This window comes from Propithecus coquereli, unplaced genomic scaffold, assembly GCF_000956105.1.
Source record: "Propithecus coquereli isolate 6110/MARCELLA unplaced genomic scaffold, Pcoq_1.0 Scaffold246, whole genome shotgun sequence".
Lineage (NCBI taxonomy): Eukaryota > Metazoa > Chordata > Mammalia > Primates > Indriidae > Propithecus > Propithecus coquereli.
In genome coordinates this window covers 877279-898194 of record NW_012148019.1, presented here as the reverse complement: position 1 = coordinate 898194, position 20916 = coordinate 877279, and the positions used below count along the sequence as shown (strand labels likewise).

At 38.0% G+C, this 20916-nt stretch overlaps 1 protein-coding gene across 1 annotated transcript in view; it reads right to left on the bottom strand.

Moving 5' to 3' along the window:
- RASAL2 (RAS protein activator like 2) overlaps positions 1-20916 on the bottom strand; it is a 455850-nt gene that overhangs the window by 236414 nt on the left and 198520 nt on the right. The window contains exon 2 of the mRNA XM_012646543.1: positions 7828-7955. Coding sequence (XP_012501997.1) covers positions 7828-7955 — 128 coding nt within the window. The remainder of the gene's footprint in view (positions 1-7827; positions 7956-20916) is intronic.

The window sequence follows — 20916 nt, the reverse complement described above, 5'->3', positions numbered from 1 at the left end:
CAATACTAAGTGTGGGGGTATAAGTAAATCACCTAGCTTTGCTAATCCTCAATTTCTGCATTTTTGAGGTCTGGTCTTTCTGGTCTGTCAGCTGGATTCCTGGGGCAGTAAGTTTTAAAGCGGTCTCTCCCTGGCTGGGTCGGGCCCCTGTCATTGCTCGGCATGATCACTAGTATCTCTACTGTTCTCGGCATTTCGGTTGCTCTCTGGAAAACCTGATTAGTTTTTCCTCCGCACATGTGCAGTCCAGCCCTTGGCCACAGACTCTCTGGCATCCCGCCCAGCAGATTCCAGCCCCTTCAGATGCAGAATTCTGTTCTCTGCCTCCTCAGCGCAGAGACCACTGTACTCTGGCCTAGACTCCAGTTTACTGCCTTGTAGCTGGGAAATGGCATCCAATCGACACCAGGGACGATGAGGACCACCATGGTGTTAGGCTGCCTGTTGTCCAATGCCTGAAAATGGTTGTGTGCATGCGTGCATGCTCTCTCTCTGTCTCTCTCTCTATATATATACACATACATACACAAGTATGGTGGCGCCTATTTGTTGTTGCTTACAGTGGGAGGGCTAATCTTGTACCAGTCATTCTATCATAGCTGGTGCCAAAAGCCTCCTATTACCTCTTATCCAAACACCTGCAACAGTTTCTGCACTGGAATCTACCTCCGACATTCTGCCCCTTAAACCTATCCTTTAAATAGCTATAAGAGTAGTTCCAAAATGCAAATATGATCACATAATTCTGGTGCTTAAAGCCCTTCAGTGGTTCTCCTTTCTTCTAGCAGTGGTTTTCAAAGGGCAGTGATATGTTTGTTGGTGGAAGTATGTAGAGGGTGAGGGGTGGGAGAGGTATAACTCTCCTTCAACTAGAACGTTATTCTGTTGTATAGAGCTTCTGTATAAGCTTTTCCATAAAGAAAGTGTCCTTCTGCTAAAAGAGGGTTTAAAAACTACTATCCTACAGAGTAAACTGCAAGCTCCCTAACATAGTATACCAGGTTTTCCACAATCTGGCCACTGTCTTTGTCTTTGTGTTCAACTTCAGACTCTACGAAGCCCAAATTGCCTGCATTTCTCTAACATATTTCCTATTTTATAGTTCAATGCTGTTACTCTGTTTTGTTCTCTCAGCCTGAAATGTTTTCCCTCACTTTCTTTTCTACTCTGTACCTGCCAGTAAACCCACATTCATCCTAAGGCTCCTCTAAGAGGATAGGCATTGCCTCTTCTAGGAATCGCTGCCCCCCTCACCAATCCCCTAAGTAAAGGTTAAGGTACACTTTTCCTTGTTTCCTCCAATAGCATATCTTTCTCTGCCACTGTGCTTATTATGTTGAATTATAATTACTCGTTTATGCAACTAATTTCATGTAAGTTAACAGCCTGTGCTTTATCAATTCATTCTTAAACCTTAAAATAGCTCCAACCCACAAATGAATGAATAAATGTTTGATAGGTGGAGATAGGGGCCATTTTAGACTAAGGAAACAGCATAACATCAGCCATGAAGCATATGACTTTTTTTGTTTTGTTTTGGAACAATTTAGCTAGAGCCTCTTAAGAGGGAGAAGGAGGATAGAATACCAAAATATAGTATGAGCATGTTGGGAGGCCCTGAATACCAGGCCATGCGTAATTCAGGGAGCACTGGGAACCCACTCCAGTTTTTCGAGCTGAGGAATCGTAGTCTCCTAATTGGTCTGTCTCCTTCCTATCTCTCTCTCTTCCAATATGTCCTACATATTTTCATAACACATAACTTTGATCAAGTCGCTTCTTTTATTACACTTCCTTTGATAATTCCCCATTGTCAGTAGCATCTTAATGACATACTTATTTAGGCCAAGGTTCTTCAGAATAAATATATTTCTTTCTCTTTATCTAGTTTACTTGTGCTACTTATCAAATGTCACTTTAAAATTATTTGTCTAAGAACTGTGTCTTACTCTTTGTAACTTCTAATACAGTGAATGCATATAGAGGAGCACATTGTGTATCTGCTGAATAACTTGGGAATAGTTCTGAATGAAAGATGCCATAGGTAGATTACCCCACAATAAATAAGTTAATTTTTAGCTGTTTGCACAAAGCCTAACTGCTAGTTTCACGTTTTCATCAATATATCTGAGTATAAGTACTGTCTTCTAAAAGCAAGAAAAATGTTTTAAAATACTTTAAAATTTCATCATTTTTAAATGCCTTGCTGCCCAAACACTAGCATCCAGCCTTAAAAATTCCAAATACAGAAAGTAGAGTTTGCATTAAGAAAAATGGAGTCAAAACTACCCTGTCCTGATGGCTTATTATTGCCAAAAGACACTCACCAATTTAGCTTTCTTTTGTATTTTTATAATGGCTGTACCTCAGAGGGGTTCATGTTTGTCTTCTTTACCATTTCCCTCAACTCCTTAATCTCTAGTTTACTTGGTCTTATCTCTTTGCAAGCAAAATGGAAATCAAAGGGCCTCCTATGCCCTCTGTGAACTGGCTGGTATCAAGCCAGTGTGGCCTTTCCTGGCACCCAGGCAGGAAGTACACTTCATGACACATAAACAATGTCTACTTGGCACGGTCTGCACGAAGCAGTTTACTGAACCAGTGAGTCATCTCTCAAGGTGACACTCCTGGCAAACTTCTTTTTCAGCATTCTGCCCAGATCTACCCTTCTGCCACATTCCCCAAATTGGTAATTGGTGTATTTAACACTCACATGTATATCCTCCAAATGACTTTTTCCCAATTCTGACGAGAAATATGCAGAGTTAAGAGACAGCATTAAAAAACCCTACATGCTGACTTAATACATGAGTGATACTAGACTAATATAACCCTCCCACATTTCAGCAACGCCTGGTTAAGGATTCAGTTTAAATCCTTAGTCCCAGCTACTGGAGAGGCTGAGGCAGGAGGATCGCTTGAGTGTAGGAGTTTGAGGTTGTTGTGAGCTATGAGGATACTACTGTACTCTAGCCTGGGCAACAGAGCAAGACATTGTCTCAGGGATAAAAAAAAATCCTTACAGAATCCTTTTAATTAACCTTTTTAACCCAGCAATAAACACCCTCATGATCAAAACAATCTTTTTAGATAATTTTAGCAGGGAATTCCTTAAACTCATTTCAAGGAATTCTAAATTATTCAATGCAAAATTCCAAGGTTAAGAGTTACACTCCTTATAATTCTTAAGTGTGGGTGAAAGGTAGACGAGTCACAGCATATTGTGGCCCTTCCACAAAACGTGGATTTCCAATCTTTTCCTGTAATGAAATTGAGAGAATTCTAAACTTATCATTCAAGTAGGAGGCATAGCAATGGTTTCACATTTTTTTTCTCCCTAGGGACCTAATTCAATTTTTCTAATTTAATAATGGGAGAACATAACCACTTGTCTTGAGGCATTAAAGGGTTTTTGTAAACTATTTTGCAAATTTATCCCTGCATCACTCCTCACGTGGTCTGCTGCAGTAATCTCCCAACTCAACTATTTGCTTCTACTCCCTTCCACTCAATTTTCCATATAATCAACAGAGTCACTTTTCTAAGAAGCAAATCTGATGATGTCATTGCCTTGTTAGATACCTGTCTTTGGTCCAGATCATTTCCAGAATAAAGTCCAAATCCCTCACCATGGCCTTCAAGACTCTTCACTGTCTGGTTCTTGCCAGCTGTCACTTTTCCTTTTGCAGACTATGCTCCAAGAACTCTGAACATTTTGCAGTTTGCCAGAGATGTGTTTCTCAACTTTGTATCCTTATATACACATGGAATGTCCTTCCCTTCTTTTCCTCCTGGTGAGCTCCAATTCGTCATGGAGCTCAAGACATGGCCCAAGCATAAATTTTTCTGTAAAAGCTTTTCTGGCATTCTCCACACCAAACCATAACCTACCCTAGGCAATACCTCAGTTCATCTTTCCCTTGCGGTTATATTATAATTTAAAAAAATTACTGAGGCAAAGTTCACATAACATCGTTTACCATTATAAAGTGAATAATTCTGTCGCACTTAGTACGTTCACAATGTTCTGCAACTACCACCTCTATCAAGTTCCAAATGGTTATAACTTTTAATTTACTTCAGTGTGTCCCAACAAAAGTGCATCTCTGCAAAAAAGGCAATACTACATACATAATAGATGCTCAATAAATAAAGATGGAATCATATATTCAACTGTGGAAAGGCACCTTATAGATTATTTTTCTCTTCTTTTTATTATCTAATTTTAGAAAAAAATAGGGAATCAAGTTTCATGTTCCGGGTAGATTACAGGAAAAAAATGGAAGATATCTCCTCTGAAACTTTTATTAAAGAAATGAACATTCAGAAATAAAAGTTTATAATTTGGCTCTTGCAACATTAATTAAACAAACACTTACTGAGAGTTTCCTATGTGTCAGGAACTGTTCTAAGCCCTGGGGGATACATCTCTGAACAAAATAGACAAAGTCTTTGCTCCAAAGCTTACATTCCAGTCGAAGAAGAGAGACAGTAAATATAATAAGTTATGTAGCATTTTGGAAGGTGGCAAATGCTATTGAAAAAAAAAGGTTAGCCAGGCAATTAAATCACAAGTTCTGGATAGAGATGTAGGGAGCAGTTGCGATTTTAAATAGGGTAGTGAGGGTTGGCCTTACTGAGTAGATGGTAACGTAAGAAAAGAGATGAAGGAGATGAGAAAGTGAGCCATGCAACTATCTCAGGGAAGACTATTCCATGCAGAAGGAAAAGCCAGGACTAAGTAAGGCCTTAGGGAGGAATATGCCTGATGTATTCAAGAAATAGTGACAAAGCCAGTATGTCTGGAATATAGTGAGTTGGGGAAGTTTTTGGCTTTGAAATCTGGAAGGATGGAGTTGCCATTAACGGAGATGGGACTGAATGCTGCTAAGTTTGGAAGCAAAGATTAGGGCCTCAACGTGGAGCATGTTGGAGATGACTCTTACATATCCCAGTGAAGATCTGTAATGGGCAGATGGATGTATGAGTCCAGAAAAGAGAGATGTATAGGTTTAAGATAAAAAATCAGGAATCATCAGCATGAGAAGATATTTAAAGTCATAAGACTGGATGAGATCCCTAAGGAAGTGAGGTCCGAGAACTGAACTGTGTGGCACTCCCGTGTTAAGATTTGGGGAGAAGAGAAATCTGTAAAGAGACTTAGAAGGAACTGTCGGAGAGGCAGGAGGAAAACAAAGAGAGCATAGGGTCATGGAAACCAAGTAAAGGCAGTGATTTCAGGAGAAGCAATGAGTCATCAGACGTATTAAATGCCACTAACATATTAAGTAAAAATGAGAACTGAGAATTGGCCACTGAATTTAGCACTGTGGAGGTGGCCAGCGAGCTTAACAAGAGTAAGTTTGGCAGAGTGATATAGGTAAGTGTCTGACTGGAGCACGTTTAAGAGAGAACGAAAGGATAGGAATTAGAGACAGTGAGTTTAGAAGGTTCAAGAATTTTTGCTATAAAGGGAAAAAGAAAAAGGGGTGGTAACTGGAGGCACAAGTGAGGTTAATACAGCCCTTTTTCTTTTTTCAGGTGAGGAAAATAACAGCATGCTGATGGGAAATGATCTGGTAGAGAGCAAAACACTGCAGATGTAAAAAAAAGGTAGGGGAGAATTGCCAGTGATAAATCCTTGAATAGGCAAAAAGTAACGGAATGGCCCCAAGCAGAGGGGCTGATGATAGGACAGTGGGCAGTTCAACCACAGACAAAGGAGGCAAATCAGGGCATAAGGAAACGGGGGCCGTTAGGTAGACACAGTGATGGAGTATGCAGATGTTCTCTTCCGAGTGCTTCCATTTTCTCAGTGAAGCAATAAGCAAAGTCATCAGCTCAAGTGAGGATAACAAAGAAGAGACTGGAGGTTTGAGGAGAGAGGAAAGAGTATGAAAAAATCATTCCGTGATAAACAAAACAGTACAGAAATTGAGAACCAGCAGGATTGGTGTAATCAGTGGATTTGTCTCATTGTACAGCCTACTTTCCAAGAATATATACAATTCTTGTAATTATATTCCTTCTTTTCATATATTATGATTGTGCTGAGTATATTTATTGAATGGTAATTTCATGTCTGTTAAATCTAATAAAAATTTGGGCTTGTATTTTTAGGTTCTGTAAAATTTCATTTTTCTTAACAATTCACTTTATTGTATTTTCTTGATCTTGATGAGGCGGGGGGCGGCAACTGGTACCACGCCACAGAAAGACTGAGAAGCTCTAGTCCAGGAGAGCGGGGCAGTACTTGAACTAGCAAAATGGTTTTTGATTGCCGAGCAGCATTAAGGGCTCACGTGAGGTGTGCAGCCATTAGCTCAAAGACCAGAGCGGTGCGTGATTTTCTCCAGACACATAAGCTGCATGGAGGCAGGGCAGATCCGATGAGGAGGATTTAAATGAGCTATCACCTTGCCAACTGTGTATGATGAAGCAAGAAAAGAGCAAGGAAACAGTATGCAAGGGAGTAATTAAAATGATTGACTATGGGATTCAGGCTGGCTGAAGAAGAAAGAGAGAGGACATCAGAGGCAGCAACTATTTACACATTTGGCAATTAATCTTTCTCCTTCATTGAATCAGACCTGTTTTTCTCCTTCCCTCTCGTTAACCCTCTTCTTTGTCAAGGTCACACTCTTATTTTTTTATGTGGTAGAGATTGGGGTAGGATGGTTCTATGGCCCTACCAAACCAGAATTACATCAACAATTTGATTAAACACCAGGAAGCAAATGAATGATTTGGATACGGAAGGTCTTGTAAACTGTAATAGTCTGAGGAGTAAAGTAGGAATAGTATGTGGTAAGTTTAAGAGGCTCTTAATTTAGAGGAATGAGAAAGAGTACCTAGAACGAGAAGTCTGTGCTGGTTGCATTCTGTCTACCTCTCCAGATCTCCTCTACTCTCTGCCCTGCTTCTCTCCCTTGCTACGTGTTTTCAGGAGGCTGACCTCTACAGAACACATCAAAAGCAATCTTTTCCTGCTTCAAGTTAGGTTTGGCCAATAGGTAACCCTGGCAAGAAATCAGAAGGTTAGAGGAGAGAGTTGGGGTGTTTATTCTCTCTTACCTCCTCCCTATTGGCCATTTTTGCTTTGGTAGGGGCTGTGTTCTTTTGTGTATAACCACAGCAACCGTCACACAGCCCTCTCGTGCAAAAACATATCAGTAACTAGAAAGATGTAGGTAGAATATCCATTCAGTAAGTCATCCTTCCTGAAGAACGAATCCAGAAGAAGCAATGAACAGGAAACACATTTCTTAATTCTCATCTGTGGATCCTTACCTCCCTTTTCTCTAGGTTCCAGAAACATTGCTTCCTTCCCTTGTCCTGAAGATCTAAGGTGATCACTGCTTTCTGCTGTTGCTAGTTCTGGGTGCTTCCCTACCCTTTCGTGGGGCCTTTATGCCACCCATGATCTGTAAATAACCCCCTCATTAAACTTCTTTCAATTATTCCAATTAATGCCACTTGTTTTTGCTAAAAATTAGACTAGTATCATCTCCAATAGCCACCTTAGATCATTTTCAGAGCCAGATGTATACAATCTAACCTCTTTTCACTCCACATTCCTCAACTTGACTCAATATCTCTTCCTTTGTTCCTTAGTAAAAATCCACCCCATCTTGTGAAAGTCACCCCTTCATAGCAATAGCATAATGTCTTTATGACACTGACAACCCTTTAGACTTATCTACAATTTATCACTTATCAAGCCTCTATTTTTACAATGCAACTTATCAAAATGAAAATAAAAACGAGGCAATTCTAGGAATTTACTCAGAAAAGGAAAGTAACTTTCCTCATTAACATCTATCTCACCTCCTTCTCCTTGTTGAGCAAAACCAGCTGGCTGTCTGTGAGGATGCAGTACTTCCGCTCCCATGTTGTCGTCTCGGTGTAGGGGGACTGGCCGCAAGACAGACGGTGGGTAGGTGGCCCCTTCACATCTGTGTGACAAAAGAGAAAAACAAAAGTAACAAATCATTATCAATTTCAAATGTAAGATTTTTCAAAATCAAATTAATAAAGGGGTGAATCTAAACACGAATCTCATTAGTAAACTGAAAACTTCCTCTTAAGAAAATAAAAACTGTCATGTACAGAACAAGGCAAAAATGGCCCTACAGTCTGCAGAGAAGAGGGCTGACATCCCTGGGAAGAACTGTTAGCACAAACCTGACACAGTAATAACTGCTGTGTACACGCACTAAAATGACGGGAGGCTGCTTCAGGGCTAGAACAACATCATTCGCGATATAGAGGTATGGGGGAACCAGACACAGGAACAAAAAATACAGCCTCTAATTTTTAGGAGGAAGATGATGTTCCATGTACACTTTGAGAATGAGAGTGAAGTGACTGGCAGACTGTGCCTTCAGAACGGCTTTACCCTCCTAAAAACTGGAAATGTTTAAACAATAGCATCATATGACCGCTAGAGGCCAGCAGGATCTTATTAAAAACATAGAAAACAATCTTCTCAAGGAAAGATAGACACGTACTACCATCACGTCCCTTTGGGGTAGAGGTCCCAAATATGAAAGCAAAATGTCTCAGCAATTCCTAAATGTCTCGTTTCCTCATAAAATACCAAGTGGTTACTAACATCTTTGTTACTTTAAATTTTTTTGATTTGAACTATTCACTTATTTGGGCTATTGTGAAACTTGGAACATTATCTTAATAAAAAGTGCACATTGGATCCATTAAATAAGGCTTTTGCAACCATTCAATATATATTAAAAGTTCTTTAGCCACGAAGGACTAATTCCTCTCAGGAATATACTGTAGGGATTACTTAAAATGCATTATCTATTACTATTTAGTTATTACGCTAGGGGAGCAACTCAAACTGAAGACATTAGAAAGCAAACAGCCATGAGGGCAGGAGAGTTGTGAATCGTAAGCGACACTATGACACTTATCTATCAGGTGTTTTACAGAATCTTTGCTTTCTGCAGACTTCTTGTCTTTGTCACAGGATGACCAGTATTACTGGGATTGACTTCAAGTAAATCCCAACGGTTTAGATGTCTTATACTATAATTACCCAAATCTGCATAATTATAGCTAGCGTTCTGCAGAAAGGAAGCAGCAAGTCAGTGCTTACACCCTCTCTTTGCAGGACTACACAGGTCTCTCTTCGTGGGCTCCCTTACATATCCGGTATTACGTTATCTTCATTATTTCTTCCGGCTTAACTTTCTGTCCTCTCTATCTAAACGTGTGTTCTGCATGTTTTGGGAGTTTATCATCTCCCCCAAAGATAATTCAAGGTCCAAGACCCAAAGAGGTTACTAAGGCTTGGCTAGACACATTACTAATTCGTAGAAGTTTTCTGGTTTTTCTTATTCCCCCTTATTTTTCTGCTTCTGTCCATCCCCCGCCATGAGCGCAGCACCTGCTGCGTCTGCAGCGTCTCCGCTCCACGCCAGTGATCCCCCCAACCCAGCTCTTCCTTCCATCTTAAAGCATTCTCAAGTTTTCTTTTGACTTCAAAATTTCTCAAAATTATCAAAAAGCTTTAAAGAAACTGACTTTTATCACTTTTGTGCACGTATAGGATACTCTTGTCTATACTTAAAAGCTATATCAAAACTGATTTTCTCACTCAATCTGGACAAAAATGCAAGGTAGATTTTTACCACAATGTAGGCCTATTTTTAGAGTCAAATACCCAAGGTGACATCAACAGAAAGGGATGTACCTAATTTATGTGGAAATACGGTGGTTTTGTGGCCCAGACAAGTTTTCTTTCAAATGACTAACTTTATTACATAAGTTAGCCATGGGTTACCTAAACTGTGCACTGTAATGTTATGATCCATACTACAGCAAGAACACACTGACAGATCCCGCCCACAAAAGTTAGAATATAAGATACCACGTTTATAGTATAACCCAGGTTTCCTGATAAAATATAAATCTATATTAACACGGAATTTAAGAAAACCTAAATTCTCCTCTCTCTGTGGTCTAATGCTCTCCCTTTGTCTAACCTGAACTTTGGTCTGGTTTCTTCACGGTATTGAGAAAACAAGACAAATGTTTCAAAAAGCACTTTGGGACCTGGAACCACCCCTCTCTAGTGCTAAATGCAGGATGAAACACTGAGCAATGAAATAGGGAGCAACACTTCCACGTTTTTTAAAATTCTGTCTAAATTGAGATATTGGTTAGCCATCCTATAGATTTTACAGCTTTGTGGGATTTTTTTTCTCCTAATGCCCACTTTTTGATCATTTTATCAGAATATATACCAAGGAAAACAGGAAGAAAAAAATAAGTGCTGGTTTTTGTTCCTTTTTGGCACTTCTGGGTTAAGGTTTCAAAGGTATTTTAAGCAATAAAATAAGATTTTAAAATAATCTATAGATTTAATTTATTCATTCTATTATGTCCTCATTTCCATGAAGCACGGCTCATATACCGTGACTATATTAACAGGACAAGCTCAGATTTTTGCCCCATTTCACCTTACCAGTTCTATTAATCTTTATTTTTTGCTCTAGTGACTTACTTCTATTTTCTGACTTCCAATTATTTTTAGTATCTAAAATTCACTAGAGAAAAAGATAACTAACTTAGAATCACAACGAGGAATCTTAATAGCAAAATTGGAAACAATTTTAGATTTGCTCTGTCCTAGTCCTATGAGGATACTAAGGACATTGAATGCTGCCCTCATTATAAAAATTAAATAATTTCAGAAACATTAAAAAGAATCAGAGGTAAGTCAAAAGATCTCTTTGGAAAGCATGTCTCCAAAACAGAATATTATTCTGTAGACCAGCAGTTTTCAAATTTTTTGATCTCGGGATCCTTTTAGACTCTTTAAAATTATTAAGGACTTAAAAGATTTTTTGTTTATGTGGGTTATATCAATATTTACCATATTAGAAATTAAAACAGAATTTTTTTAAATTATGTTTTCATTTAACAATAAGAACAACACAACTATTGCATATTAATATAAATAACACAATTTTAAAGAAATGTATTTTCGAAAACAAAAAAAATTGTAATAACACTATTGCACATTTTTGCAAATCTCTTCAAAGTCTGGCTGAGTAGAAAATTGGGTTCTTATATCGGTTTCTATATTCAATCTATTGCTTTATATTTTTCTGGTTGATATATATGTGTATGAAGAAAATCTGGACTCATGGACATTTAGTTGGAAGAGTGAAGAGTATTTTAATAGTATTTTCATATAATTATGGATATTCTTTAACACTACACCAGAACCTGACCAACAGTTGCCTTTTAAAAGTTAGTAATCTGAAATCACAATGAACCTTTCATATTCTGTTACATTAAAAATCATGGTCCACTTTGTCCTTCGAGTGGATCTTTTACTCCATATGCATGACTTTATAAACATCATGCACTGATCACTTAGAAGATACTCGTTCACTCAGATTTGCAGATCTTCCAAATGTTGACACTTTTCACCATACAATATCAAAAAAATCACCTTCATCAATCTTCGGAAAAGTCTTGATCTCATCAGGAGAGACTTTAAGCACTACTGGGAAGCTGTCAATCTCAAGGTGCCAGATGTCAGCTTTCCAAAATTCTAATTTTTGCTTGTAGTCTTCAAGTTTGTCATTAGCAATAAATACTGTTTGCTGTTTCCCCTGAAGTGATAGGTTTATGTCTTTCTTTTTCCAGAAAATGTCTGCTATATAACCAAGACTGAATAACCATAATTTGCCTTTCAGTTTTATTACAAAAATACCTTTAAACTATCAGATCAGGAGGTCCTGGGGAGCTAAGGTTCCACAGATCATATGTTAAAAACCACTGCCTAGGCAATAGTAGGCCAGTGAAGGATTCTAAGAAATTCTGGCAATACTAGTTTATAAGATGAAATAAGTGGGGGAAAAGATTAGAGGTCTTAACAATGGATGGGAGACTAATGTAACGGCCTGGTCAAGGGATGATTAGGGTCTGAACTAAACTGGCAACAATGGAAATGGTAAGAAAGAGACTATGTGAGCCAGATTTGGAAATAGGAATCATGGGAACTGGTAACTCTCCAGTTGTCTGTGGTATAAGAATAACACAACAGAGATAAGAGAATAAAAGAGCAATTAATACAAATACAAATTGATAAATGCTTATAAAATAGGTTATATAACTGTAATTCTGCTTTAGTTTTATCAAGGAAGTCCAACACAGGTGGTTTTCAAAAAGGGAAGAAAGAAAATCTAAAAGAGAAGCTCATTTGAAGGGTTCCATGCAATTCATTATTTCCAAACAATTTCAAAACAGCATTCAGAACACTAAGTCATTTAAGCTACTAGTAAGTCTAAACTTTGGGCCCCTTCAAATGCTAATATAAATTTGCTAACTAGTTGGCAAGGAAACAAGAACAACAATAATAACAGTGGACCTCTCTTGTGTTAACCCTTCCTTATAAGCATTGGGGGAAAAAGGAGTATCATGGCCTGTCCTCCTATCACTTGACCAAGAATATGAACCAAAATGATACGACAGGGGTGGAAATTCCATTAGCTGGAAAGTGTGTGTGTGTGTGTGTGTGTGTGTGTGCGCGTGCGTGCGTGCGTGCGTGCGTGTGTGTGTGTGTGTGTGTGTCTCTCAACACATTTTCTCTTAGAGGATAAGCAACTTGCCTCTTCCAGACTTAAGAAAGTATCTCAAAAAATTTACAGCAGAAGAGTAAACAAAGGGATCTGATTGGAAGCAGAAATAGGGATAAAAGAGAAAGGAAAATAACAAACCTATGGCCAAAATATGGAGAATGTCAAAGAAAAAATTGTGGGAATTTTTATTTGTATATTACAGCTCTTTAGAAGTTCATCTGAGTTGCCTTTGAATCAGTCATTTACTAGCCACGTTTTTAAAAATTCCAACATTGTAAGTTAAATGCAATTGGTAAAATCCTGAGCCTATTTGCTGCCTTCCAGAGCAAGCTTTATAGAAGGATTCTGTAGAGAAAATCTTCCTGCTTAACACAAACCCTAATGTTTCATTCAGTCTGAAGAGCCTTTCAACTATTCTTAGTGCCAGCCTAAAAAAAGGAAAAAGAAAACAACAACATCGTTTTGGGAAATACATCTATTTAGGGGGAGGTTTTAATACATTAAAAGAGAAACACATTCCCAGCAAATAATTGGTATAAACTGCACAAGTCTGAACTGTTGTGGAAAGACAGACCTATATTTTTGGGTGTCTGTAAGTATGATTTTATTCCTTCACCAGAGCTGACTTGGCTTAGAAATTGCAAATTCTTCCTTACTCTGAAATTTCAATGACCAGACTTGTTTTGGTTCTGAACCCAAAGTCAAAATGCAAATATTACTTTATAAAGGCTCAGAATTAAGAGTTACTACTTTATTATAGAAGTAAAAACATCTAAATAACTTTAACACATTAACTGTCATGTGAGTTGTATTTTAACTCGTGCTAGTTTTGAGCCCGTGGCCTTATGAAGCAAAACGTGGGCAAAATCCTACAGCTGGTTCACGAAAATCTTACTTACTGATGTTCTTATTGTTACAATTAATGTTGACAAATTAATTCTAAAAACAATTCTAAATGAATACAAGTCAATCAACTTTGTTTTTCATTAAATTAGAAAGGATCGTTTTGTTTCTGAAGTTTTTATTCTATTTTCCAGATAAAACAACATGAACACCAAGGAGAAAAAATTTTTTTTCTAGTGTGACAGTAGACGTGTTAGAACAGACACTGCTACCTAAGATTACTAAAAACATTAATTACTTTAAATACACAAGGCGCTATTTTTCTTTTCACTAAAATGTTTAAAACAGTTTTAAAAGATGGTCATGTTTAATACCATATTAAAAGGCCAATTAACAAGCTACATTTTTAAAAAGCAATTCTTTATTTTTCTAATAAACGATACAATCCTTGCCCCTGCCATACAGCTTTAAAAATATGGCATACTCTTGGCTATCTTCTATAGGCGATTTCTGCCACAGTAGGAGAAATAATGTTAGTGTTGCTGCACGGAGATGATTCTTAACCATGCCAATAACTGTAACATGCTGCTGAGGAGCAGCCCACGATATACTGGAAATATATGATCAAATTATTTTATAAACGTATTAATGCTGTCTACTTAAGATCGAGTGTAGCTGCCATCAACTAAGTCACTTTCTTTCATCCTTAAAGTAAAGAAGGGAAAGGCAAACCCAGTCAGGTCATTAAAATAAAGTTTAATTTTATTTATTTTATCCCTTTCATTACCTTCCCATCCTCCATATTCTGTCAAAATGTCAGAAAATACCCTGTTTCCAGAACAATCAACAAAAGTTTTCTCAGATAGTGCCCGCTTCAGCAGCACATACACACAAGTTTTCTCAGACTCATAAACACTCAACATGTATTGCCTGTGAACTTTGTTTTGTCCTGACATACAATGAACATTTAGGCGATCAAATTATAGTATCGTTCCTGGGAATCAATGGCCCCCGTAGATTTAAATATGGCCACACTCACCTTTATGAATAATAAGGACACTGAGTAGTAAGTGATTCAGTAATGTTTAAGATATGAAGCCATTAGGTCAGACATGTTTGCCTTTATGGAAATATGCTTAATCCTTATATTATCATAAATTCACTCTGAGACCATAGCTATTTGTTGAAATGAATTTACATTTTATCTTTTAACTATTTTAGTTTCCTTCTCAATGACAGAGGATTGATTTCCATGCTACTTGATCACTGGTGTCTACTGAGCAAATCTACACACTCACCATCGCCCTGGTTAAGAGAAGGAGATGACGTGACACTTCTTTCTGGTGAGTGATTTCCTTTGGTCTAACATGTGCAAAGAGCCCCTCTGCTGCTTCCCTCTCAGTCTCAGCGGCACCACAACTCAGCAAGGAGGCTCTAACTTTGCTCTATGGCAGGGCAGAGTGAGTTATCTGGTAACAAAGTAATAAGTTTCTTGAAAGCGTGACTTATTTATAGTAGATAATGCAATGTTTGATAAAGGTAAGACTTCTCTTCACAGAAGGGCTCATGTTAGTTTGATTCTATTACCTGCACTGCCCTGATAACACGTGTCATGAAATGCAGGCAGAGCAGATCATACGGTTTTCTTCCACTTTTTACACACGTATTAGAAAGAGTAAATTCCACCAGGATTAGTGGCGTGTGCCTGTGGCCCCAGCTACTTGTGAGGCTGAAGATGCAGGAGCTCTTGAGTCCAGGAGTTCGAGGCTATCGTGTGCTATGATCATGCCTGTGAAAAGTCACTGCATTCCAGCCTGGGCAACAGGCCCTGTCCCTCAAAAACAAACAAACAAATGAACAACAACAACAAAAAAGAAAAACAGCAGCAGCAGCAGCAATAACTCCCATAGTCCCTACACTGGACCAAGCACTGCTTAAGCAGCTCTATGGGCGAGATAAGCGGACGAAATGAGACAAATGATGCCACTGATAAGACAGCAGTCCATCACAGCCGCTCTTCAACCCCAACAGACTAGTCAGACCTACAGTTAATACTAAACCTCTTTATCTAAACAGAAAAATACAAAATACTCAAAATAATTCACTTATATACTAAGTCTCAGTAGGAAAAAAAAGCCTATATGAAAGTTTTCCTTAAATAGTCAGGTATTTTACTTTAAGAAAAGTGTAAGAAAATACTAGTCTGGTGCTTAAAATATGACGACAGTGTTACATTATCAAATGATCAAAACTCAAGATCTTCTTCATGGCTTATATTTTTGTTACTGGTAGAAAAATGAACTATACTAAGAATGAATCTCAAACACCATTTAGTGTACATTTCTTTTGATATATTTAGTACTTCTTCCTACATTAATATATATTCCTTCACGTTTGCCTCCTTTTGAATAGAATTTCATCACTTTCCTTTAGGGGCAGCTGCTGTGGGGAAAGAATTAGAGCTTTTAAAGGAACATGATTCTTAGTGGAAAGGGGAGAAAGTGAATAGTTTATCACTACTGAGAAATCAGTTTTGAGCTTTTAGCAATGGGTTACATAGCCAATACTGTGACATTATCTCTCTACCTAAGAAAGCAGAAGAAGACAGACTGCATTAAAAGTAAAAATTGTCAAGAGTCTGGCAGCATTAAAAATCTTTAATAGTTCTACCTCTCTTCATAGTATCAACTGGAATAGAATCCAGAGCTAAATATTCATCTTTTCTGAATTGTAACTGGTTTGAATCACATATCACTGAGCTTACAGTGAAAACCATCAAGGAGATAGATAACACAGCTTCTCTGAAGAACCCTATCGTCACTCACTGGCAAGCAGACAACCCAATTCAATGAATTCGGCCCTCACACAACTTAGCTGACTTACGTCAGAAGTGAAAAATCTTTCTTTTTACCAAAAACCCCTGACCTCAAGTGAGTGGGAGGGAACAAACACCTAGAATATGAGGTTATAAAAGCAGTAAAGGAAGCATTTAGCTTTTTCTCTTCAACACAATTAACACAAATAGAACAGACATCCCTCTTACTCACTCCTGAAAATGCAATGAATGGCAAATTTTCACTTAACAGGAGACTGTATTCTATGATTTCAAATGGAAAAAAAAATTAGTTTGAGCCCACTGAAAACTCTCAATTATAATTGAGCACTCCTTTTTTTTTAAGAGACTGTCTCGCTTTGATGCCCAGGCTGGAGTACAATGGCACAGCCCAATCATAGCTCACTGCAGCCTTGAACTCCTGGGCCCAAGTGATCCTCCCACCTCAGCCTGGGACTACAGGGTACATGACCACACTAGGCTTTTTAGTTTTTTAGAGACAGGGTCTCATTAAGTTGCCCAGACTGGTGTTGAACTCCTGACCTCAAGGGATCCTCTGGCCTCAGCCTCTGGAGTAGTTAGGACTACAGGCACCAGCCACCATGCCCCGCTATTAAGTATTCTTAAATCTCTATATATAATCCATCAAAAAGTTCTAAAGTAAAAATACCAATACAAAGTCATTTAATATTTAATGAACTTGTTAGTGGATATGTTTACATACAATATAGATAGAGTATTAGATACAAGTTACAATCCCTTCTACATTACAAACATGTACTGTAAGGTAAACAATAATGTTAAAAATACATAATGAATGCAATAAAACTTAACAAAATAAAATTAACTACCAGGCTTTCTAAAACTAACACCATTATCATAATTTTATTTTTATCAGAAATCGATAAATCATATGCATAGGGACATATGCATGGCCAAGTTTATTTCTTTCATCTTTTTGTCATTTGTCTCTCATTAACCTTTTCATTTCTATTTTTTCTTCGAGGTAAGCATTTTTCTTATCCTCTTAGGCTCATTTACTTTTCACGGCCTTTTCCATTATGTTAGAAGATATTATGACTCCATAAAAACCTTTAAATATGTAATCACAAAACAATCCTATCGGGAAAACAGCTGATAGTGGAATAAGTCTACACTATATTCTCTCATCTACATTCATTTGCAACTTATGTTTTTGGCCAGAATACATACGTGGGTTTCTTTTAGTAATACTTTAATTTGAATAGTCAATTAAGGGTAAAAATTTCCAAGTCATTACAGCAAATATTTGGATAGTAAGAATTCAGATATCAAGGGATATATTCACGTTACAGAGAATAAAGAGAAAAGAGTGAATACAAGAAAGAAGAGATGAATGAGTATCAGGTAGGAGAAGAAATAAAAATAAAGGGCAACAGGAAAAGAAATGCATAGAAGGGAAATAGGGAAGTCTTTTAGGAAATGATGTAGAGTTGAAAGATACCTTAGAAATCAATAAATCACACTTCCTCAATTCACAGATTAATAAAATGAGACTCAGAATTATAAAATATTTTCTCAAAGTGACCCACCTAGCACAGTTATCTTAGAATTTAGTTATTCTAATGTGTAATTTAGGAATTTTTTCTAGCATATCAATAAAGCTTCTCCTTGTTTTTTGTTTAATTCAGTAACCATTTATTTACTGTATGTAAAGCACTGTACTCAAGCCTGGGATATAACAATGAACAACACAAACCGGGTCACTGGACTCACAGAACTTAAACTTAGTGGGGTCAAATACCATATAGTCAGTATACAACTAATTTAGAACAATTCTGATAAATGCTATAAAGAAGCAGTATGGAATGTCGTGAGAGCATTTAATAAGCAATGGACTTGGGCTTGGGCATGACTACAGCTAGGAGTATGGTAGTTGGGGAGGGAAATGTAGGTATTAGCATTTCAAGCAAATGAAACCACAGACCCAAAAGCCCTTGAAGAAGAAAGCAGTTCTACTTCAACTATCTGAAAGGGAGGCCCCTTCGCTGAAGCACAGGGGGCAAGGAAGTAAGTGCAGAGACAGGAGGCCAGTGAAACAGTCTGGGGCAAAATCATGTAGAGCCCAACAAACCAAGTATATGATGTTGATTTTTATTCTATGAACAATGGGAAACTCCTGAAGGATCTTAAACAGAAGAGTGACATTACTGATTTGCATTTTTGTCAAGAGGTGAATGGGGATTTCATTTACTGAGATTGGGAATTCTGAAAGGCGAACAGGTTGAGGGAGAAGCTGATAAATTCAGTCTGGGTCCCATTCAGTCAGATAAAATCCAGCCAAAAGCAAGATCAGTCTGTCGAGGTCCAATGTCTCTTAACTTTGGCCTACAGAAGAACCTGGAATCGCTTCAAGAGCTCCACAAATACCTCAAAATTTCATTTTAAGAAATATATGGGCCTGGCATGGTGGCTCACACCCGTAATCCTACCACTCTGGGAGACTGAAGCAGGAAGATCACTTGAGCTCAGGAGGAGACCAGTCTGAGCTAGAGCAAGACTCTGTCTCTACTAAAAACAGAAAAATCGGCCAGGTGTGGTGGCGCATGCCTGTAGACCCAGCTACTTGGGAGACTGAGGCAGGAGGATCACTTGAGCCCAGCAGTTTGAGATTGCTGTGAGCTATGATGATGCCACTGCACTCTAGGTAACAAGAGTGAGACCCTGTCTCAAAAAAAAAAAAAAAAAGAAAAAGAAATATACGGCAGCTACTAGGTTAAAATGGCAGAATGAACATACTTAATTTCACTCCCTCTCAAACCCCACTAAAACTATAGTAAACATAAATTTATATATGGAGAAAGAAACAGAGGCTTGACCAACAAAAACAGTGGGAACAAAAACATAGAAAAGATAAACAGAGGTTTAGAAGCTGGGAAGAATATGTTCAAGTGGTGACTGACTTAGCAGGTCTAAGAAAATTGAGTCCTAGGCTAAGAGTGAGGAAAGCAAAGAAGAAACCCAATTTATACCACAGAATCTTCAAAAGGTTCAGGGATAGGTCAGCACTAGGTATCTCTTGATATACAAGAGGGTAGTCTAAAATAAGAACCGTGTAAAATTGGTTTAAGAGGCAGTTAGTTTCCAGTCTATTCCATAGGTAAATGTCCCTCCCCAATTCAGGTTAAAGAAAGGAGGTTTCCTCTCTTGGAAGGTAAAATGAAGGGTGGACAAAAGGATGATTGTCACAGCTGAGAAGAGCACACTGAAAATATGTAAGAAATATGTGCTTCTCCTAAAGTTCTCTTGAACACTCATTTGACTCCCAAAACTGGACTTTTACACTCCAGACAGGAAATTAGAAGAATACTCTTTGGGTACGAGATCAGCCCAAGAGGAAAGAACCGAAGATACTAACAGAAGAGTTCTCCCAACACACAGGAGATCCAGATCCGCTTACGGCGAAGCCCTTTGTGGACAAGCCCCAATTCCACAGTTGGATCTTCCAGTCAGCTTTCTTGTCTCCCGTTCTCAATCGGGAGCAGAGCAACGAGAATTCCTAGAGACCAAAGGAAAGCTTCTAGCAAGAGAAAACAGAGGGGGAAAAAAAAAGACAGAAAAAGGCAACTTGAAAGAAACAAAAACAAGACAGGGAGAAAACAAACTACTATCATTATCCTTAAAGAGATACAAGAGGAAACAGCATTCATGAAACAAAACCAGGACACTTTTTTAAAATAAAAAGCAACAATCACAGAACTTAAAAGAGCTTCTGTATATTAAAAACATGATAGCAGCAATGAAAAAACATTCAATAGTACAATTAAAAGATAAAATTCAGAAAATAGACAAAAAGACAAAGAGATGGAAAAGAAAACTGAAAATCAATCTAGGAAGGTCAAGATAAAGATAATGGGAAAGAAGAAATAGAAATGAGGAAATCACTTGTGAAATTTCTGAGTACTAAATGACATGAGTTTCCAGAATGAAACCCACTGAGGGCCCAGCAACACTGATGAAAACAGATGTCCACATATAACTAAGAAGAAAAACCAGTTACATATCAGGAATAAGAATGGATCTGGATTTCTCAAAAGCAATACAGGAATTTGGAAGATAATGAAGCAATGAGTTTAAAATTCTGAAAGAAGAGTATTTCTAACCTAGATTAGTCACTTAGCCAAACTAACAAGTATGAGGATAAAGATATTTTAGATGTTCAAGGCCTCAAAAATTTTACCTACCAAGACTGTTTCTCAGGAAGCTACTGGAAGATACCTTCCTTCAAAATGAGGTAGTATCTTACTCTGCTCAGGCTGCCTTAACAAAATACCACAGACTGGATAACTTAAACAATAAACATTTATTTTTACATAGTTCTGGAGGCTGTGAAGTCTGAGATCAAGGAGCTGGCTGGTCTGGCTCCTGATGAGGGGCTCTTTCCCTGGCTTGCAGACGGCCACATTCTCACTGTGACCTCACCTGGCAAAGACAGAGCTCCGGTGTTTCTTCCTTTCTTCATAAGGGCACCAGCCCTATCAGATTAGGGCCCCACTCTTAGGACCTCGTTTCATCATTATCACCTCCTCAGGGGCCCTATCGCCAAGTACAGTCACACAGGGATAAGGCTTCAACATAAAATGA